The 24462-nt window shown below is 40.8% G+C and overlaps 1 protein-coding gene across 2 annotated transcripts in view; it reads right to left on the minus strand.

The window, feature by feature from the left end:
• Positions 1–24462, minus strand: part of LOC124162049 (zinc finger protein AEBP2) — a 138052-nt gene that overhangs the window by 92469 nt on the left and 21121 nt on the right. Inside the window, exon 1 of one of the 2 annotated variants that reach the window (XM_046538387.1) lies at positions 5835–7203. The exons of the other annotated variant lie outside the window; for it this stretch is intronic. Coding sequence (XP_046394343.1) covers positions 5835–5899 — 65 coding nt within the window. The 5' untranslated portion in view covers positions 5900–7203. Of the gene's footprint in view, positions 1–5834; positions 7204–24462 lie in introns of those variants that run through there. 2 annotated transcript variants of the gene reach the window in all.

Consider the following 24462-nt stretch of genomic DNA (forward strand, 5'->3'; position numbering starts at 1 on the left):
GACCCTAAAATAATTTACACGGCTCATGGAGCAATATAGTTTTAATAGACTAAAGATACGCGCGACAAGTAGTGAAAGTAGGTAATTCCTATTACGAGATCGACCGTCGCAACACTTGCCAGAAAGCCTCCTTGTTCCGTCGCAGGACTACGTGTCGCCGAATGAACGACTTTCACCGTCCGCGTGCACGTGACGACAAGAGAAACGCGACGGAGCGGAAACACCGTAGTCACTGGCAGACTAACATAACGCCTCGTACTTCATGCAATCCTATAATATCGCTAGCCACCACTCAAAAAACCTATGTACCTACTGATGAAATTACTTTCAGGGGATCAAGCGTTACTGAAAAAGCGAAAACAAACAATTTTCGCATATTTTGTAAAAGCTCTCTAGAATAAATGACATCCTATGGCGTTAAAAATAAATATAATATTACGCAAAATGTGGGTGATTCAAAGCTCATGTTTTTAAACTAAAGCTTCATAATGATTTGATAGCCGACGGTGGAGGTATTTTCCATGCCTAGCTAACGTACGTTAGTTTTACTCCAATCCAGTTGTTAGCATTTACATGTGATCAACACAAATGGTAGTACAGTGAATTTTTTTGTTATGTTTCTGATGAAACTACGAAGTTAAAATTAATTTTTCGGCCACAAGGGTTTTGTACTCAGGGTGGTCAGCTCTTTCAAATAGTTGATCCAATATTGCCAGAAAAGGTGAATAAAAAATTCTTATTTTTAAATAAAATATAAGGAAATTTTTCAAGCATAATTTATTAATATAAAATCGAAGAATTGTCATAAAACAGGCATACTTAGGAAATTTCATGAAAATTAAATTTACTTCGTCACAAAGAGGAAATCGAAATTGTGCACTTATTCGGCAAAACACCCTTACTTTTCATTGGTCGGATATGATTTTAATGGCAGTTGAAAGGTTTTACAATAACTTAGGTACAAAAATACACCTGTACATACCCTTCCGCTGCATTGCCACACAAAGGCTTTGATTCTATCGACGATTGAAGACCAAACGTCAAGGGTTGGAAGCTAAAATCGAACCGAGGAGTTGAGGGGCTCAGGCGGGAGAGGGGTGACGGCGAGAAAATACGGACAAAGGAACAACCGAGTGTGGAATGAAAAATCTTACACAATACACAGCTTACAAATTGCTATAGCTTGCTAGTTAAAGAAAGTCAATATTCACTGACACTATCAGCTATAATGACAACAAAAATGTCAACGATAACTCATTAAAACATGAAACTTCTCTTTCACAATAGGGATAAAGCTGAACAGAATATTTTCAATACCAAAAAGAAAGTTTGACAAGCAAAGATTAAAGATTCAAATTGACTACTTAAGTAAACCAAAAAGTACACATACAAAAAAACAAGAAAAAATAACCAATTCCGAATAGAATTTACAAAACAAAAAGGGAACTATTGGAAAACTCGAGCCCGAATCGCATGATGGTTACGTAATGATGTACATCAGAATAATTTATAAGAACTAATACGAGAAAAAAATAGGAAAAAAATTCAAACTGTAATTAAAAGTATTGGCAGTTATGCATGAAATAGACCTAATCATTCTGGATTGGATTCTGCGCATGCTGTACATATTTCTTTAGCCTATTGATGAGAAATCTATACATTTACGAAAATGTGTATGTTTGCTGCAGCAAGCACAAGGAGTTAACTCCATATTAAACATAATAGCCATCAGTCCGAAGCCTAATGGAACTGCTTTTATTAAATATTTTAATAAAGAAAAATATAAAATCTGCAAACCCTTACATAAGCTATTATAAAATTCTCTACACGATACACGAATCCGCAGAAACAACCGATTAATAGTCAAGGCAGCCTTTGACATTTTTTCGCTCAAAGCGAGTGTCCCCAAAGCGGTTCGGAACAGCTTGGCATATCAGCTAGCCACTGGGTTGCGTCTCCAAGCGCACGTGCAAAGGGGGAGGTGGCGGAGGAATCAAGGACGAGGAGTCCACGGTCGAGAGGACGAATCGGAGGCCCACGTGTGAGGCATTCCAGCGCTGTCCTGGCCGCCCATGACATCCTATGCACTATACAATGCAAGTAATCGGATTGTACGGATAAATAAATTTATTATTATTATTACATGGTAGGACGAACTGGAACAGGGGGAGTAATTCAGCAATATGAGCAGAACATTGAAAAGTACTGGAACGGCAGTAAGGACATAAAGAAAGGATGGTCATTAGCAAAGGAGGCGTACATGAGAAATAAAAAGCTCATGTCCTGTATCAGCGTTAGGAAATTTATTAGTGCTAGAAAAAGGATTGAGTCTGATCTCAAGGGTTGCGCTTCACGGGAACGTGGATTCTGAGGAGGGAGAATTCTAAACGACTGCTAACGTTCGAGATGTGGTTATGGAGGATATTGGAAAATGACGGAATATTAGAATCCCTAATTGAAATCAATGTGAAATTTTAAGCACTAACATATTCCATAGATCCTAAAAGCATTTAGGAAGATTTAAGCATAGAGGGGAACTTGAAGCCCGAAGTATAATTTTGGGTAGATGGCAGGACACCATTCTAAGCACAAGGCTGAATTCATTCATAATTATTCAATAAATAGAAATTATGGACCTTTAAAAATGTTGGATGTCCAATCACGAGCCATTATCGTGGATATTTTGACAACCTGATGGACAATTCCCTACCTCGGTCTGAAAGGGAGGTTTATTATTTTACATTGTTATCGTGTACATTTACACATTGTCACATATGAAAATTCTGAAGTAAATCTAGACTTATTTCAAAGCTAAGACAGTTTATAATCTGTGTATTGGGTAAGAGATATGGTAGAGCTGCGAACCCAGTTGATGGAATGTCTCACCAATCTGGAAGATGATGCACGTGTTTCTCCGTTGTCGTGGTAATGATTTAAGATAACTAAATGTTCATACGAATTTCATAGATTAGTACTAACACACAGGATCGCGTACCATTTCCATAGAGCGTTTAAAGGACGTTTCTTTCAGATGGATGACTTTCACCACCACGAGGCTCGAAAAAAAAATTTCATTGACCTCAATCTTAACAGGAATTTCTTCGTAATTAGCATCCCTGGTTATGCAGTAAGGTGTTTTTTAAACGAGGCATACCACTTCTCCCTCCTCATTCTATCGAGAGATCACGTTCCTTTCCCATTCCCACACTTTCCGTCCATCGAGTCGCCCCTGACTCAGCTAATCCACGCCATATGCCCTTCTTATTTCTTCCCATAATCCTGAATACGCTAAGATATGATCGAACAATATCGCACAACAAATATTCTGTAAAATTACTATAAGTACAGCCATCAAAATTTGTGACGGGATATACTTCTTATACAGTCAATTTAATCAGATAACCTATTAGACCCTTCATAACGGTATAGCAGCTAGATAGCGTTAATAAACAACGCTTTATTTTTTATCTCGCCGTCTTTGGCTATCTTCATTTCAAGGATAATTTCGCAAGGCCGAGCTAACCAAAACATCCAAACGAATTCGAATAACGAATATTGGTTGATTTCGAAGAAAAAAACACTCATTTCAAAGACAAATCCAACTACGGAATAATTATGAAACTAGGAGGAGCTCAGCGCAAAGCCGCTGATAGTCACGCCATTGCCTCTAACTCAGGAAACAGCAATCACTAACGAGGGATAGGGAACAGATATTCTTAACCTAAATATCATCTTCTACAACCAACCGCAATATACTGGATCATAATGATCTGTTAAGTTTGAAGCTAAGAAAATATAACAAAAACACGGAATTAATAGCTTTAGTTATTTGATGTGTTTTAAATTAAATCAAATATGCGTTAAGTAATTTTCGGTGGATATTTAGAAAACACAATTAGTGAATGTTTATTAATTAAATAGATAGCTGATGGATTTCAGTAACTTATGACACATTGCTTAAATTATAATCAGAGTCTAAACAATAGATAGAGACCAAATACAATTAAAAAATTAACCTTAGTAAACCTTTTAGCCATTAATGCCCATAATAACAGAAATATCAGTTTTAAAAAATAACATAAATCCAGTTTTTTAAGTCCGAATAACACCTTGATAACAAGAAAGGGTTGCGGACACGTCGCATCCCTTAGCTAACTTATCATGGGAGCGCCGTTAAGTGATAGCAAAATACAAACATAAATATAGATACGGTAAACTTCTTGAGTAAACAAATCCTCGCTGTGGAACACGTGACACAAACGAGTGGCCTTACGAGGTCATTAATTGGGTTCCACGAATACAATCGGGTATATTAACCCCTCTCACGAAAATGGAATTCTCGCGAGGGGAGGAATCAGTTTTCGCGCGCGTTTCGCTCCTGTTGTCAGAAACAGCAGGGCTGGTCATGACACCGAGGCCCTGACCTCTTAATCAACCATTATCACGTGCAAAAGAGAATTTTCCGACGGATGATTGCCATGGAAATGTATTTTTGGCTAACATTACCCGCTGAGGTATTTTAGCACCAAAACAGGGCATTCAATACGAAATAAAAATACCTACAAAATATATTAAGCATGATCAGATATCAACCACAGAATTCCCTTTATGCTTCACATTTTGAGCGAGAGCTTTAAAAACATACTTAGCGCTGAGAGCCATGTGACTAAATAACAGAATGAAAACTCAAATCGCGAGAATTTTAGGCGATGGTCGGCTAGGAGCACCAAACGAAGATTTTTACACGGTATTTGACGAATACTCAGTTCATATATATATTACAAAGTTTACATAAATTTGTGAAATCATATTATTCCCAGCATGGCGAAAATAGCCAAATATGAGGACCCCCTTTCATCGCCACATAAAGATGACATACGTTCATAAAGTTAACCTCTTTATGATTACTATTATAATATTACTAATTATGCTTCACCCCAATCCTTAACAGCAATGCTTTCACACAGGTCAATAGTTAAACTACAAATCTACTCACCAACTTCAACACATAAGCTCAGAGTATACTATTCCATTATAGAAATTCCTCAACTGAAATAAAGGCATATATCCGATGAGTAACCAGATGACCGAAGTCATCAAAAGGAACTACGTAAGTGAGTGAGAATTGACTACCTTAAAACTCTGACAAATGGACCCTACTGCTGCATTAATCAGAGTCAATCTCTAAGTTTTGCTAGCTTCAGCAGAGAACTGAAAACAAATCGTTATTAGAGTTTTCTTGCTAATCCACAGACAATGACCGCGGAAGAATAGATTATGATTCAACAGCCACTATTATGAAAAAATACATAAACCAAATAAAAGCCTACTTCCAAACTTTACTAAGAATAACATGATCAAAAAAGAAATAATATCTTCACACAAGTACCAATACGCAATACTCAATAAGGATTCATGAAAGCCAAGCACCTTCAGCGTTCCACGAAATTTTATAATAGGCATCGCCTTTACGTTGAAGACCAGTACAAATGAGGCGATCCTCTCGAACTGAAGAAACAGAATGAAGCAAATGCAACTCTCCGAAGAGCATTAGGCAACGCCGCAGGTTCATCTCATAATTATCCACCGCTATCCAGTAAGATGAAAAGACACTTCTAACGCGTGCGTGTAACCATCCCCTAATACTCACCTGCGCTGCCACACGCTCAATATACAAGTGTGCAAATAACGAGGGAATTCCAGGAGAGCTCAACCATCCGAGATAAACGTCTGAAATGAGTTCGAGTATCACCCCAAAAATCTTTCGGTGAGACCGCGCGCTTTCGAGCGCGGTAATTCACTCTCGCTAATAATAACTCCTTCCGTACACCCACCTTGTTAACTCGTCCCCGTAGAAGGAGAGGAAGTCAGAGGCAGCTGCGGCCACGAGGCTCACCATGGCGACCAGCGATCGACACACGTAAAGCGCAAGCGACTCCTCTCACAGCGAAGGCTGGCTCCTTCGACTCCCTTATCTTCTCACACCCCAAGGACCATTATCACCTCCTCATCATCAAAACCCTGAGTGCCGTCGGATCTACTGCATCTACCGATACGCAGAGGATTGCGCCGGATACGATATGCAATAGCGCATTTATGTAAACATGAATATATATATATATACGTATAAAAAACACTGCACACACTGGATCACACAAAAGAAACACACACAGCACTCAATGAAGCACGGGCGAAACGTCGAGACGGCACGCGCTGGTTACGTGAGGTTTGAGGCAATCGGTGCACGATCCCATTCCGGCGGATGCACTGCCCGCCAATGAAGAGCACACTGCGGGGCCTACAAACTGTGGCCACGCGCTCTCTGCTCCTCTGGTCGGGAGGGCGAAATCAAGATGGTGGTCGCCTCCGAGGAGGAAGCCTGCCCTCTTCCAAAATGGAGGAGGGGGGACGCGAGGGGTGCAGTCCCAGGGGGGGCAAGTACAGAGGGGGGTTATGCGGGACGCGGCGGACAATAGGCCGGCCCTGGGAAACTCTCTCTATATCGGTCCCCCTTCGAGGACGACCCGCAACAACAAATACGAATAAAAAGATGGACCTTTAAAGTAAAAATGAAGGTGCCCCCCTCCCGGGTCCGCAGTGCTGCTCCGATCGGCGGGGACCCGAAACAGCGAGCCGACTACCCCTCCCTCAGCCGCCGGGGCGGTATAAGGTGAGGGGGGGAAGGAGAGGCGAGGGAGGGAGGAGGCTAGAGTATAATGTCCTCGCGGAGAAGGCGAAGAGGGATCGTTACTCCGACCGAGTCGCTGGCGATGCAGCCTCGCTCACCCGATCGATCTCACTCCGTTTGCCCCTCCTCACCAAGACACACGAGAGATTGAAGAAGGCACGCTGAGCGCCTCAACATACCCGCCACGCGGGACGCAAGGAAAGGGAAATAAATAGAAGAGGGGTTGTTGTTTTGGCTGGCCACGCTCCTCGCCTTGGCCTCGACTTCTTTTACGAGAGATATTGGCCTCCCTTCTCCTTTGTTTACGTGTGCGTCACCGCCGTGAGCCAAATCGGAGGAGCCCAATATCAGCCAAGCACGACTCTCATTCACGAAGATTATTCGCGCTATCAGCAGCGCCTCGCCGGATGAACTGCCAGCGCTTTGAGCGGCAAGGTGCACGCGAGAGTAGAGAGTCGCGGAATTATTATGGCATGCTCTCGGTGCAGAATGAGAGGTGCATCCCGTTGGCGGCCACACAACTCACTGCCGCGTCCCTTCTCTTCTCACAATGATCGCCGGCCCTCCCTCCCATTCCCCATAGCGCCAGCTGTGAGGAGACCTTCGGGATGGCCCCCCACCTTCCCTCCCGCCTCGACCAATGAGCGCACGGCCTGGAGATCACCAAGCCCATCAACACACACAGGAAATAGGGGGAGGGCACCGCCACCCCCTCCAACGCCGCCCATGTAATCCACGTGCACGGCGGATATTTACACATATGTGCGCGCGTGCGATTACGCGCACATATGTACAACATAGAATAAATAACTCTCGAGGAAGCGACATACATATTTAGGATGGGAATGTGCACATATATGCGCGATTTCGTATGTATGTACACATTAAAACAACACATACCGCATACTTCTCGGGGCAACGCACATATATAGGAGAGGAAAAATACCGGGAAGGGATATGGGGGCGGCACACACGTTCTTACGCCTGGCTAGCGCAGGAAAGAGAATGAAAGTGTGCTGCAGGACGGAATGAAAAGGGAGAGGGGGGGGTCCACCACTAGGGCCACCCTTCCGGCTAACAACGGCGTGAGGGGAACACTACGAGGAGCAGGACAACAAGGGACGAATAGTGGAGCTCGAATTTCCTCGGACAAGCTGTTCTAGTCAAAGATATTTACGACCTACGTGTTTTCCACGGATTTATCCACAGCGAAAATCTTCAGCAAATAAATTGTGCAACCCGCGAGAAATATGTGAGAACATCCTAGTCCAGATACGACGATAAAGGAGAAGGAAAGTATCTTGCGAGAAACCGAGATTTACGGAGTTGTGTAACTACCAGCATGTGTTTTCACGCAGAATCGATTCTGTAAATACCAATACGCCAAAGGCATTTTCCGCAGCAGAAACAGGGCAGGGATAAATAGCGACACTCACCACGAAGAGTGTCGATTACTTCAGTACTTAGCATGCAAAGGTACTAAACCCATAAGTTTATAAATTTAACCATTGACTATCACAAATTTCTTCTGCGTGTAACAAATGGAAGCACTGCGACAAAGAGATCTATAGTCGATTTTAATTAACATACTTATGTCTAAAATGAAAGCTCATACGAACAAACTTGCACATTTCCGTACTAATCTGAGGGTAGCCCGTAAAGTGAAGGATCACGTCGCTTTTTCGCATAACTGGAATGGTTAATGTAAAAAAAATCGATTTTAATAATGCTACCAAATTAAAAATAAAAACACTTATTAATTGCGACTGAATAAAGACCCTGTAAGCTATGTTATCACAACGGAGTGAAGATGATTTCTACATCCCAATCCTTCACATCGAATAGTTATGTACTCAGGATCACTTTTACCGCTAATCCTGAGATTTATTTTATTTATTTATTTCTAACTTCCCCGTAAACAGCACATCGAGGCCTTTACAACGGAGGAAGCATGACAAATACATCTATGCCCTGGATAAGGATCACCCACCGCCACCGAGGCCGGCATTAAGCTCAAACTCCAACACCTCGTAAATTATCCATAAGTCAACCCTACGTCGTCACGACTGAGCCCCAATCTTCAATTACACTAAACTTTCCTTCGCAACCCTAATCTCACTAGAGCATGAACTCCTCAATCCTTAACCTTTCCACACCAAATAAACATGATGAAGCCTATAAGAATGACGGAATAAAGCTACAATGAGAATTACTTATTTAAAAGAGCATTTGCATAACTCGAAAAATGACACGAAGCGAAGGAAATCTAAGATATACCAAGTTCCACATCTTCTATATAACTTGCTTTGCATTCCCATACCTCTTATGACCATATATCGAAACTATCCAGGTAGAACGTCATAACGCGATGAATTAATTACAACCCACGGCTTTTACTTTCACAAAAATATTTAGCCCTAAGCATCGTCTAACCCGTTATCATTGACCCGAATTCGGTGTGACACAAATGAACTCAATTCCAGCAAGTAGCGCTACTCTCGATTATCTGAGCGCGTGTAATCCGGGCTGAAGGATAACCGTGCACCGTAAGATTTTCAGCATTGCTGAGGCTAATTGAAAGGACCGTCATCCTTAAAGGGGCTGGCTGATAGAAGCGAAAGAAAATAAACAATTAATTCATTTCCGAGTCCCTCATCTTACGCTGATTAGGCAGAACCTTGAGCACTGCACTCCATGATGCAAGCGCCAATTAGCGCCACCAGCGAGTTGGAATGGCAGCTGCAATGGAGAAACTAATTTGATTACTAAGTTACTCTATTGATGGCGTACACTTCCTCCCATCCGTTAGAGGACTCAAGTTCAAAATATCAGCATTAAATAACGTACGCCTTCAAATTAAACGGTAAAATCCGCTGTTTTCTCATAAAAATAAATTTGATAACAATTCCAGTCATACTCCAATTTTTACTATTTATGCCCATAAAGAAAATGAATAAGATACCAACTTTGGTACACCCTGTAGTAACCAATCGTATTCTACTTGCCACAAAAATCTAGCGCAGTGAAAATTTGCTCGTAAGTTATCCGCCGATTACCCAGTGAACGTAAATTTTTCGCGTGGTAACCAAGGAATAAATAATGCCTGAACAACCCCTATTATCCACACGTATATTCTATAGGTCATGTGGTATGATTTGGATAAATAAATATCTTCTTCTTATTGAAATGCCATAACTTCACTTTTTACTTCTCAAAACGACGTTACACACATACTATACAAACTTCAATACACGAGTAGACACGAGGCTAACAAGCAACAATGCGTACCCAGTTACTAAAATAAAAAATGAAAGATAATATCTTATTTTGAATCCAAATTGATTCTCCAATATATACCAATAACATTTTCTCAATTTTTTCTATTCACGAGGACGGAAAATCGAGAGCTATGCTTTAATTAATTCATCTGTATAAAACCCAAGCGCGTAATACAAACTTATGTAAAATTAGATATCTGTACAGAAAGCTGAAAACGTCTAAATAGGAGAGGACATTCGGGTCAAGACAATCAACCTTTGAGAGGTCCACCCCAACTAATTTCACTAACATCATGCAATGATAATGCCTGAAATAATTCCGTTTATAAAATATAAAGGCTATTTTCACAAGAGAATTGGGAATAATGCAAACAATATTTTCCACCAGATTGAAGTAAACGTCATTTCAAATTGTAACATGTACATTGTTACCATATAGATCGTTCTTCTGATACTTTTGCTCAGCATCAGAAGGTAAAATCGTGCATGTGAAAAAGGTTTGCGGTGGCTTCATCGTATTAAATGATTGCCCTTGAAGCTGCCCACTCGATTTCCGCTATTATACTTCCCACCCCACGAGTCTCACGGAGATGCGTCATCAAACTCGGGCTGTCGACGGCTGCCCACTGGAGAAGGATTATGTTACGCAGCAATCCATGGTTTGAGTACCTTTTGTTCTCATTCACGGCAGACTCTCACGCCTTCATTGTTGTTCATCGCCAAGGCCAAAGGCTCTTGAAAAATATTAGATTCCGCGTAGCTCGGCGGACAGGAAACATACGTCCATGGTGGAATGCATCATTTATTCTCAGAGGAAACTACATCCCCTGACCGACAAGATATCTTCTCTTGGAATGGAATGAGCAGCTGACTGAAACATACATCTTCAATCTCGTATCACAGGTAATTTCTGTTTCATGATGGCATATGTATTCAACAAGAATTATACACGGAAGAAGATATTTTTAATTCTATGAAAGCGTTGAGAGCTATTTCCTTGATAGGTATGCGCCACTCATCAATACTGATTTGGGGAAAACAAAAGGATAAATATAATTGCACTTAACCCTGAAGACTTGTTAAATATTTTCACATCTGGTGCATCATAAGAATGTTTAAACATCAGAACGGCGGATGATTTCATTCGCGTCTAGTTTTATACTAGCGCATAAAATTATAGAGTTTAAACCTGAACACCAAAATATTATTTTCATAATCGGCATCACAAACACTTTCAAAAACACTGTTCAACTTCAGGGGCTATGGATAAGTATTGAATGGCTGAAATTATATTACCACACAAATATCGGTCAAATCACATAAATACGAGGGCCGTTTTTTTTCAACCTCAAATGGATCATGAATTAAGACGAAGTGATTGATTAAAAACTATTTCATTGCTAAATGCTGACCACACTTGTGGTATCCTTCCGACATAATTGCCTCGGCGATTGAGGAATTGGTCGTGTCTGTGGACAAGCTTTACTAAGCCTTCTTCATTGGATGTTGCCGCCAACGACTTCCTACGAATTTTTCCTTTGCCCTGAAGCTCATCGCCAGTTTGAAAAAGCTTCCCTCCAAGCCACTTCTTCATTTCGGCGTAAAGATGGAAGTCACGCGGCACTATGTCGACACTGTACGGCGGGTTATTGAAAATGTCCCATTGAAATTGCTCAAGGAGCAGTTGGGCTGAATCAGCGCTTAGATGACGGGCGTTGCCATGGATCAGATCACTTCCAGAAGTCAGCATGTCTCTTCTTTTGTTTTAAATGAGAATTAACGTAATTTTTCACACTTTAGCAAAAGTGCATTTATAAAGTTCCCTTTTATCGTCATTTAGGTCAAGACATGCCAATGCTGAAGCCATTGGGCCAGTTTTCTGGCTGTCTCTCCGCAGTGCACACTTGGCGAGAGAATCAACTGAGGCAGTGTAGTTCATGATATTATTACTAACCTTAACCTAACAATTTACGGCCAGTAAGGACTTGTCAGTGGTACGGAGGACGCACAATTGCCCTACCTGCGCAGTACCCGCCTGTCGCTTGTACGGTGATTTTGATGAGCGATCGGAGGTTGAAAAAAAAACGCCCTTTTAGGATTACCATGAATTAGTAAACTGAATAAGTTGGCTTTTTGCCACTTATATCTATAGGATTTGGTACAATATCACCCGTTTTGATATAGATACATCCGATGGATTTCATTCTCAAAATGGAGATTTACTTTTCAGTTACATGCAACGAAAATTTTTTACCAAGAATTAAATGTTACCAACATGTAGAGGTTCTTTTCCAACACGCTGAAAGAGGTAGTAAAGGTACACGTCATAAGTACTCTGATACATGCAACGTTCCTTCGATCAATTAAAACATGTACGGTATCGTTTAGAAAGTGCCCGAAAACGTCAAATATATCTCTAAATTATGTCATACTCTGAAATGTATGTTTTTCCTTCTTCAATATGAAAAACAATAAGCAGATGAAGAGTTCAAGGTCTCACATTTCATATGGCTGAAAATATGTTGGTCTTTTCTCTTCTTGAAACAAATACTTACGGGAAAAATTCCTTAGTGACCACCCTCACCTTAGCACTTTCAATATTTCAAAAGGAATCGATTTCTAGGGCATGGATCTCAATATAAAAGACAAAGTATGTACACAAATAATAGAACAGAACATTATAATATATTTCATCACTAGTACCTAATATCTCAAGGACTTGCAAAGCTATGTCACGTAGTAACCATATAAATAATTACTAATTTAATTCTCTTAAGTTGAAAAGTTTTAGGGCTCATCATCTTGGGTTATTTAATAATCAGGCGATGGCCCTGGATACTATGCACATTTATTGCTTGGCGATCAAGTAATAAAAAAGAAGTCTATACAGCCCGGAAAAATAACACGAGAGAAATATGCCCTTGTCACTCCAAGTGCACATTCGTCCTCAAATGTTCATGGCAACACCTTGAGAATATTTCTGTTTCCCTTCCTCGTGCGCGCTTATGTCGGTCAAGGCTACATGTGGTACGGAATGGAATCGCAAGAAGGGCGCCTCATGAAAGATGATCTAAATTCAAGGACCCATGATCAAAGGGACAAGTCAGTATTGCTCCATTTTGGAACTAAACAACAACGTCGGAAGGACAGTAACCAATGCCACATCGCTAATTACTATTCGACATCACAAAAACTCACAGACCTATACTAATATCAAGGGAGAGCTAATATCTGGAGTAATATTTATGACCTATCCTCTTCTGTATAATAATAAAAGAGAAAATATATACTCTTCATTACCTTTAGGACCACATGAACCGAAATCAGCCATGTCGATAAGAAACGATTTTTGAGTAGGTGAAGCAAACGTAACGATGCCTAATTCCATAGCCGCACGAGCGATTATGCCTCACATTTGTTATTTGTTCCAATAACAATTCAAATAGGCATACAATACCTAAATTCCATCACTTCAACCATAAGCAGAACTATCGCAATAATTATCGTTCCCCACTGCCGTAGTTCACCAACCGCGAGCAAAAAATGCCCAGGACATTAGACCTCCAACTAACAGGAGATATAACTTTGACATTGTCACCATGAGCTCCGAATTCTCACGCACAGGGAAAGACAATTCAACTCATAAACATATAAATATAATTTTGCTGTTAATGAATTTATAGGAATAAATATTAAGTTAATAATTTAAAAAGAAAGAGAAAATTCGAATACAGCAATTTCTGCCTCCAAATATGATACTAGGAGTAAAGGGTATAAAAGTGCCTTATTCTGACATAATAGAAGCCCTGAATATTTTCTTTCCCATTTGCAGTGACAAGATAAATATGAAACTGGAGCCAAATAATAGTAGAATGACTGTAATTAGCAGCCCCAGTCTATCCTTGAAAGGAAAAGAATAGCACAACGTTAACGGCATCGACATGGAATTCCGAACAGATATTGTATGAAAAACGACATATTAATGTGTGTTTCAATCCCAATAACTACCGTCCAGCCTCCGCGAGATAGGGCTAGTGACACTATCATTTGGATATGTTAATATTCAAGAGAAATCTATATTTCCCGAATGTTTCGCTAGAATGCTGGAAATGGGTGTTAAGGCAGAAGTTCTATTTTCTGTTCGATATTTTTGGACAGTCTACCGACACCCGCCTCGACTTAAGATTGTGATCGACACAATTAATTTTTTTAACCACTTTAAAACCGAAAAAATTACGAGCAAAAAAACAAGCAAATAGTACATTTAGAAACGTTCATATAAAAAAGTATCCACAATAACTCACGATTTTGCCAACAAAAACCCAAAAAAATATCATCATGACCACTTTTCTTTATATCATCACGCCGCAGAAGTAGGCAAAAACGATGCCGCAACAAAAATAAATGCTACTTCTAATTAATAATACTATGAGAGGCGCCGGGAGCCAGAACCCGAATGTAACACGGGCATCATACGAGGTAGTTCAACCAAATGGCTGCCGACTTGCTCCATTTTTTCAAAATAAACTCAAAGAGAAAAAAAGTGACCAACAAAATACCCTGTCATACAACATTCAAGACGCGTGCGAATGATTGGATGCTGGATCAGCGAGCGGCTGGCTGGCACGAGAGCTTGAGAGTGGCCCGGTGTAAGCGGAGACGAGAGGAGGGAGCAGGTGGTGAGGCCCATGGGGTGGCCCCAATCGGCGACTTGGGTTACGCACGGCATCACGCATCGAATTCACAACCCTGACGCCTTGCGCCGCACATATCGCCCCCGGAAGGAAATTGAAACGGCCGCAAAAAATTACAACAAGGGCCACCGCCAGCTAAGAGAATGACATCGGGACTGAGATCGGTTACTTTCCCAAAGCATCTTTGTATAACATCGACAGCACACATCCGCGAAGAAGTATCTCAAAAATCATTCCATTCAAGCGTATCTTGAATTTCTAGTCCACAAAACCGTACGTGTAAAATTTGAGCCATAAATCCAATTTCGTCCATTGTGGACTGCTATTGTGACATACGATTTTATAGACGCATTGTCTAATACGATTATATAGCTCAAATTTTACACACACGATTTTCTGGACTACAAATCCAAGATAGGGCTGAATGGATGATTTTAGAGAGGCTAGGCGCGGCCGATATGAGCACAGAATTTTACTAATAAGATAAAACCGTCAATACGTATGTAGTAGGGAGACTTCATATTCCGCTTGGAATTGAATGTGAGAAATAAAGGCTTTAAAAAGGGCCTCATTAAAGGAGGTAAGGGCCTTAAAAATCGGAAGCAAAAAATAAAATGGTTCAAAAAATAGGACCAAACAAAATAAAATCGAGACACTTAATGACTATAACTGTTTACTTAAGGTTATAAATACTTAAGACGCATTAATGTTTTAATTCAGTGCCTTTGACGTGTAGCAGTTCCGATAAATAAATTTTTCATACGTCGTAATCAAACCCACCCCATCAGTTGATACAAAAATAAATCACCGAGATAAAGATACTTTAATTAGGCAAACCAACATTGTCGGGTAAACGGGGGAAACAGGCAATCCCATAAAGGATTGTGAGCATGAACAAATGATTTCACTGAAGGAATACACAAAAAAAAACACATTTGAGGAACCAACATGAATGCCACGCGATAATCCTCGGATTATAGTTGCCGAGTATTACCAATGCCTCACTTCAGGTACATCTTGAATGATTGTAGCAAATTCCTAAAAACAACCATTACTGCACCTACGACCATTACGTCTACGAGAAAGGTACGCAAGAAATCATTGCTTTTAGATGCAAAATAAACTGTAAATTCAACGCTTAAGTTTCCACTGAATTAAAACTACTTAATGGTGAGAGGGAGATCACACAAGCAATATTTTTATGCATGTCAGGGTGCAGCGGCCGTTGAGTTAATTAATTTTGGCGCATGTTATGATGGAAAAACCTTATCATAGACTAAACGTAATTGAAGTAGCTCACAAATGGTAAGAGACGGTTAAACGTTCTGAAATAATTAAAAATACATCAATGGTAAATCCCAGGCAATAAACAGCTTAGTACAAACAAACATTGTTTTCCACACACAAGAGAAAGGATAATAATGTCCAAACGTAGTCGAATATGAAATCCAACGATACGTGTCTCATTGGCGTTCTGCAACCGACCGCTTACGATTATGTATAAGGCACCACAAAAGATAGCAAGTTGGCGGGCGCTCAGCCTCCAAGCCTGCCCTGCAGCAACCGGTTGCCGAGGGAATGCGTTTTGAAAGGTAACTGGTTGGTTTTCAAATCGAATTAGTTCAATCCAGTCAAGTGCTGTCACCCTTTAGCCGTCGACTCACGGCCGGATGAGCGAGGACCTGTCGCACAATACCATGACTATGGTCCGATGGTAGGTAAGCACTCATTTCCATGGTGGCCACAGGTGCGATGCAGCTGCAATCCGCATATAACGCCGAAAACCTTTCACACCAGAACAATTTTAGTCTTTCTCAGTTTCAGACTTACGACGAATCAATAAAATTGAAAAATGTTCCAATAAGAAATAGATTATAAGACTTCATAACTACCCTGATCTTCGAATAGAACCACTATCGCCGACTCCAAAAAGCTATTAAGCAGGCCACAAGCAGTGGCTGCAATGCACTACCTCACAGGCATTATAGAAATAAATTTAAGATTTCCAGCTATTTTGATACGACGATGGACTGGATTTCGAAATCTTTATTTATAATGCAAGGACAGAACGGTGCTCACAAAATAACAGAAGTATATTCGAGGAAGGATGCGGTTTAAAAATTGGAAATTCCCATAACCGATTCAAATGGCCGATAAAACAAAAAGGACGTCACCTATCTAAAATGAAATCTTCTGTAAGATACTAACTATTTAGTTTTTTCTCCTATCCAATACTTTCCTACCAAATGAAAATGCCTAGATAACAACACAGCAAAGAAATACCCGAAAGTCAAAAGTTGTCAAATGCGCTGTTCCAGTGGTCTAAAAACTTTCCTATTTAAAATAGCGAATGATAAACATCTAACACCCGACACATTCAAGAACTAATACAGATATTCCATAACTATGTAATCAGTATGAACATTATATTGAAGTAATTATAAAAAAATAAACTGCAAACGCCATTGTTCAGGCCTATAAGAGTAGCTGGCTAGTCGTCTGAGGAGTCATCAGGGCATTCTGCGCGTATCATCGTCAATCATATAAGTAAACAGAAGGGTCAAACGAAAGGGTTATTTGTGCACATCACCATTGAGGTATTTGATCCACACATCCACCCAGACCATTAACGCCAAACTTAATAATTCCACCTGAATAGCCCCGTTACGACATAGTCGTTTCAAATTGCGCACGCGCAGCGCACCTCATGAGGCGTGGCGTGTGATGCTACTGGTACCAACCTAAATCCTATGGACTCCTCGTGAAAAGGTAATGACAATGAGACCAAAATTTTGTCCTAGTAACGTATCTACTATACGAAGTAATCTACTGAATCTAGCCGGAACGCCAACCTCGCCGCTCGAACATAACAACATTCCGCCGTTTCAACCACGATTTTTCTCTTGACGCCGCGCCTTTGCAGTGTTTCGCTAACCATAACCTATTTTCCCTGACGTTTCCATGACCTCCAGTTCCGTCTTTTATTCCGATGGCATTTCTATTACTTCCCCTCACCGGCATGAACCCGGCCCGAGAGGCCAGCCCACGGGCGGCCGAGGAAGAAACAGCGGCCGAAGAAGAGAAGAACACTTCCCCTCACCCGCTGACGATGAGGAAAGTGAGGGGGGAAGTGAGAGGGGAAGGGTGGGATGTTGAGGAAGGTTAGTGCTCCCTCGCTGCAGTCCGGGGCCAAGCAACCCGGGAGCTCTTCCACCATTCCCACGATGCGACGCGCATGCGCGAGCCTCTGTCCGGTGTGCGTCTGGTCGACCCCCCATCGAACAGGGAGGCTGCTGCTAACTCACGTGCCAACTATGACGGTGGGGGGACGATACTCCTTTTCGCAATAGAACTTCACTGACTGAGAACCAACCGAGAGATAAGGCCAACACTGACACCCAAACTTCATTATTATCATGGGAACGATAAAGAGTTAGCAAATGGTATACAGTGAAACTCCCTTATAACGAATTTCAGGGGACCATAGTTCTATTCCGCTATAAACGGGATTTCGTTATGTTGATAATAATGGATTTTGCCCCATAAATCACAGTATTGTCAGCTAATATTCCGTATATCGCCTTACTTCAAGCAACATATCCGTAACATTTCATAATCGTCCCACCCTTTCAATCAAACGGCTGTTAAGGTTTAAGATCAACGGTATAACTATGCGGTGATGGCAGCACGTGAGAACCACTAATTATAAGGTAAAGAACGCTTAAGAAGCGAAGATGACCATCATTTCTTTGTAAAAGAGAAAATAGTTACACAAGGAGCCAAAGAATAGATCGTAATAGCGAGCATTTTGTAGTATCCGAACGTTACGGAAATTAACATTGGCGCTTATAGGAGAGTGCACGGGACGGGGAACTCACATCGGTATATGCGGGATTTCGTAACATGCGTGATTGTTAATATTGGCAATAAAAAGACAGCGAAATTAATTAAATGGCAATCAAAACTACTTTTGAGGGTATTCGAAATTTCTCGCAGATATCTGATGGGGGAATTAATGTAGACAAAAAACGATAAGGACATGAAGAAGGTAAAATATAAATAAAATTTCAGGAACAAACAACTACCGAGTAAAAACATTAAATTGAGTTAAAGTTTAAAGAGACGCCAAAATTAACAATAAACCCTATGAGTAGCACAATCATTCACATATTAGGTAGTAGTCTTACAAGGAAGGTAACATAACTAAATTAGACACACTTATTTGAACATGAGAAGTCGACTATTGCGCTTTTATCAAGAATAAATTAATTTAATCAGCTCATTCACTCCCTTCTGTTGAAATCAAACAAAGATGGATCGAATATCTCGACTTTCAAACATAACAATAATTCAAAATCTTCATATATTGACGGAAAAGATTATATCACCACTCTAAATTTTCTTCAACAACTTACTTCAGCGATAAACTAGAAGTGATCAAATAGAAATTACATACGTCTATACACTAATGGGATTACTTACAACGCTTCACCTTTCCGAAATAAATTGCTTTTTGTCATGAGATCATGACATAGGCGAAATTGAAAGCAATAACGGCTCCACTAAGTGCTATTTACACCCAAGGCGTTTGTCTACTTTCACTATTTCATTCTTCGAGTCGACCCAAATCGTACCGCTCTTATCCCATCCATGAAACCAATTCTCCTCCACTTGACTATGCTTGCAAAACACCATCTCCTCGGTCACGAACGCTTACTCAAACCATACCTGCAGAATAAATACATTGAATAAATACTTTCATCCTGAATTTCTCATAACATTACCACTTCCAAAATATACCTAAAAAGCATTATAATAAACACTGGTATCAAATAAACGATCTGTAAAAGAAACAGTTCTCTTACATAGGACCTGGATATCGACTTATCACAACAATTATCTTGGATAAATTTTGTTCAAACAGGTGTAAAACGTCATACCCTCGGGTCAAAAAATTCGGGTCTAAATTATAAAAACGTCAAAAAATTATTATCTATGCTCAAGGTAGCTTTTGGAGTTCACACGTAAAATAAAAAAAGATAAAAGTCGATGAATCCATGAAGTATTTCGATTGCCGTATACCAGCGGATGCCGTAAAAACAGAAACAGGAATGCCCAAAAACTAAAACACTAAAATAAAAATTAACGATCTAGATAGCCGGTAATTAATTTAGCAAGATGCTTAATAATTCAGCTTATGGGCAAGTGACAGTAAAGCACCAAAAATCTTTTAAGGTAGGAGATAGCATCTAGCATCGACCATTAAAATAGTGAGAGAACCCGTATTTTTCACGCATAGGTTGAATGAACAAAGAAATACTTAGAAATCAGAAATTCAAAATCACTGACGATGGTCATACTAACTCTCGTGTATGTATATACATCGGAGATGACCTAATCTTCAAATTATAAATGACCATAGGCCACGGTATTGGAATAGTAAGGGATCGTCATCCACATTTTTATAAATTAATATTTTACAAAGGATCTTTGTCAATGAGGCAGTTAGGTTCCATCAAACGGCGGTCTTTAAATATTAATTGTAATGATCTTTTAACATCAAAATATAACAATGTATAACCTAACTAATATATACTACTGTACTATAAACTACTATAACAACGTCATTTTTACGATGGCATTAAAAGCAATTCTAAGAGAAAGAAAGGGGCAAACAGCTTTAAACGGATAAGGACAACGGTGAAATGAAATCTGAGGGTCGAAAATAAAATGCAAAAAATGTGACCCAAAAGGATCACGAAACCAGGCTCCTCTATTTCCCGTTCGATGCAATAAGAGTTGCTACCAGGACACTTAGTTTCACCGCGAGCGGGTTGTCTACATCAACATCTACGAGGTACGTGCAAGCCACCACTAGGGTGTATGGTAAGGTATCCAGTGGGTAGGCTGGTCCTCCTCTACCCTTTCCTGATCAACCTTCCGATGAATAACTAAGTGATTGAATAATAGAAATCAATAATTTGACAGAAGGGGAGGGAAAAAGAAAGGAACATACAACGCAAGTCATTCCCCTGTCTTCCATCAACCGTGGAATCTTACCTCTTAAACGCTCGAGAAAGGTCACATCCGTCTGACTAGAGTTTAGATTAACTCGTGCTGTTTCCTCAGGAAACAAGGTCAAGCCCCACAAATTTTATTCACAAAGCAGTATACATCAGACGAAATTCATACTCAAGTTAAAGTGTAAAATGAATATGAATGAGCATACAAGAACTGGCGCCTTATAACTCCTTCAAACAAGAGAACAGACTGATAAAAAACAATATAGCGGGGTGGGGGGCGGTGGAAGTCATGTCCCAATCTCAATCATTGCCTTCATTAAGAAACACTTGAAGAAGGCACGAGATGAGTGCAGCGGAAGCCACACCTTGGTTGCCGTGCGGAGCGAGTCTCCGGCAGAGCGGGGCGACGGGGGTTGCAGGGGTCAACGGCCGCACGCAAGGACGACAGGCCCCCCCGAGGAACGACGGACGCATGTCGAGACCGCGATAGGGTGCGGAAGACCGCGCTTTGCAGACGGAAGGCGACACGGCAAACCTTACGGATGAGAGGAGTGAACATGAATGCAAGGTATCGCATACATCCAAGGAGCTTGGGGAAATACCAGGGGTCTAGAGATACGAAAAATCACCCGCGAAATTCTCAAGTTTCGGACCGCAATCCATCCTAGGTACGAAACTGAAAAACGTATGACAAGAGAGGTACGGAGATAAAACCGTTCCGTAAAGGCACGACACATTGGGATCATTATAGTGAATAAAGTTTGGAAAAGCGGAACACGACAGCGGATGCTTCAAAACCCCCCGAAATGTTCGGGGAAGAGACTATATCCCTTCCAAAAGAACCCCTTTGACACACCTCCCCGAGTCCGATAACTTTTTCTCACTAAAACCGCGCATTATTTTCTCGAATTAATTATGCATTCTACACACACATATTTGTTTCGAAGACACTTAAAAAAAATACATGTTTACAGCAAAGGCCGGCTTCGGTGGCGTTGGGGTAAAGTCCTCGCCTGCCAATCCGTATGTCGTGGGTTCGAATCCCACCTGGGTAGGTGATCCCTAACCAGGGCATGGATGTTTGTGTTGTGCTTTGTTAATGTTGGAAACCCGTTATAAAGGCTGCATTGTGCTGTATATGGGGAAGTGGGAAATAAATAAAAATAAAAGTACCAATCCAAGGGGTACTACAGAACGAAATACACTGTTCAATTATTTTTTTCTTATTATTTTTTTATTGCCTAAATCGAAAGATTATTACTCCTGAAGTACGCATTTCACGATATTAGATTTTTAAATGACGATATCTATTTTTCGCGATTAAATGAAAAGTGACAAATTTCAAGCGCGCGAAAAAGCGATGGCTAAATAGGAATGCTGGGAAAAGCCCGTGCGACGCATTTCTGGTTCTAGCCGTCGCCGTGAGAGGTGACCTTGGAGCGAGGCTCTGAGCGCTGATACGATGCAGGCTGCTACCAGGTAGCAAAGTACCCTGCCAGCAGGTAGCGCTTGGCTTAAATAAGGATTATTATTACCCTATCAAACGAAGGAAACTTTCCGACCTTAGGCAATTTTAATGGGTGATCCCTGAGCTCTGTGCCTCATGCGTGCGTTGGTAATCTCAGACGATGTAAAACTCCTTTCTACTCGTACAGAAACTAGGTCCCTGTGACGTCACGTGGAGTGGCATCGCATGGGCGCCAATCTGGCCTTTTTCGAATGAGGTTAAAATTAACCATTAACATTCGTCTAAACTGAGATTTCTATCAGAAAACTGAGAAAAGCAATCGATGCCTTTCGTTTTCTTTGATGAAGGAAACTACCCTATTAGAAGTGAGTAAAAAGGGCTCCGACGATTAACACTGACACCGCAACCGATTGTGAGGTACCGAGGGAAAATCCTCATCCTTAGACGTCCCCTATGTTGGATCTTAGATAAAAAGCGACAACCTAGCAGGAGTATCCTTGTAGCCCAATCGCCACCGTTACAATTTCTTTCTCTAAAGCAATCCGCTCAAACTAATAGGGAGAAACGTTGAGCAAATACCAGAACACGGTAACCAAGCTTCTTCATTTCCGCCCACGTACTTTCATTATTCATTTCCTTTTCCGTTGTCTCAACCACTCCCGAGTCATGTGCCGACGCAAGGGGAATATCCGTGGCCTGAAGGAGGACATTTATGCCAGAACTGAGCAGAGGAATGAGGACGATACTTCAAATAGAAGAATATACGATAATAAGTCGATACTTCAAATAAAAGAATATACTCTGATTAATTGAGACGATAGGAACTATTATTCGATGAAAACCAAAATAAGTGTCACAACTAATAGAATCCACCTCCTCGTCAATACAAAATGAATCCGCCGGAAGTGAGGTAAAGCGACAAATGCGGAAGAAGAACAGCCAATAATGTTACGACCTGGGCTAATTCATACAGAAAAATGCGGATATCACAGAAATAAAACTCACTGACAGGAATTGTATACAGCAATTGCACTTGTCAAAATACTTCTCCGGGCCTATTCTTATGTCTCTCAAAGTGGGCAACCATTTTTATGTTAGGGGGAGAATCTCTCAATCATATCTCTTTCCTCGGCTCAATAGAGCAGGTGGAATACTAGAAGTAGCGTCACATGTAGTGAGACATGCCACAGTTTCGGAAGTTGCCGCACTGAGGACGTATTAATTATGCATTCATCTTTGACTGGGAATTTTAAATCACCCATAATGCATTCCTCACTCCAATGCGGCGCAAGTTTTACAGTGTTCCCCGAAAAAACCAGTTAGTTTACCCACTCCCGGCAAAAATACTACCCCTGCACCACACATCTCCGAACTTCAACGCGGATCGTATTAGTAACCCCATCACCATTTTACCCATGCATATAAACCGTTATGCAGCTGCATTAACTGTCACACTACACCTGCAAAGTTGATACCACATAGCATGAAAACGAGCAAAAACATGGGAATAAGTGTCATAGAATTGTCACGAAATGCACATGGAGCGTAAAATCCCGGTAAGTGTAAATGTATTTTATTGAATCAGATGACAGCATGACGACTTGAAATTAAACAAGGAACTTGGTTAAAATATATGGTTACGCCCGTATTCTCGGGGTCAATATAATGGCAACAAACACAATGATACATATTTACAAAAACCATAATTACAAGAAAGAAGCATACGCAAAACGATAGTGTCATTATAAATTCAATGTCAACGCGATCAAGAACCAACTCAAAGATAGTACTCTTTTCCAATTGCTCTCCCATTTCATATTCTGATGACGGATTAGAATCAAGAGATGAACAGGGAAACTAGCAATGGAAATTACGCATTTTGAGTCAACCAATCTCCCTCGAGGCGTCTTTATCGCCTCTCAAAGTCAAGCAGTACTTAATCAACATAAATAACACTGGAACAACTACTAACACTACCAGCTGCCTCACGGAAATAGATGCACGCTATTACATTTCGCAACAATCGCACATACAAGTGATGATAATTTTAAAGCATAATACTGTTGGTTAACTCGAAGCGAACTGCACCTTTCCTGAAGAGAACAAAATCCTGTTTAGGTATACCTACTTCCATAGCCGTTACCCAAAATCAAAGTGTCTCAGAGCTGGTAATGCCATTGCAACAGAATGTAGACGTCAATCAGTAATACTCGGTGTGGCCAAAGAACAATACATCTACATAATCCCCAGCGAGCCACCTCTAGGGTGTTTGGAAGGGGAGATCAATCAACAGAATGCAAGAAGGCTCACA

This window comes from Ischnura elegans, chromosome 7, assembly GCF_921293095.1.
Source record: "Ischnura elegans chromosome 7, ioIscEleg1.1, whole genome shotgun sequence".
NCBI lineage: Eukaryota > Metazoa > Arthropoda > Insecta > Odonata > Coenagrionidae > Ischnura > Ischnura elegans.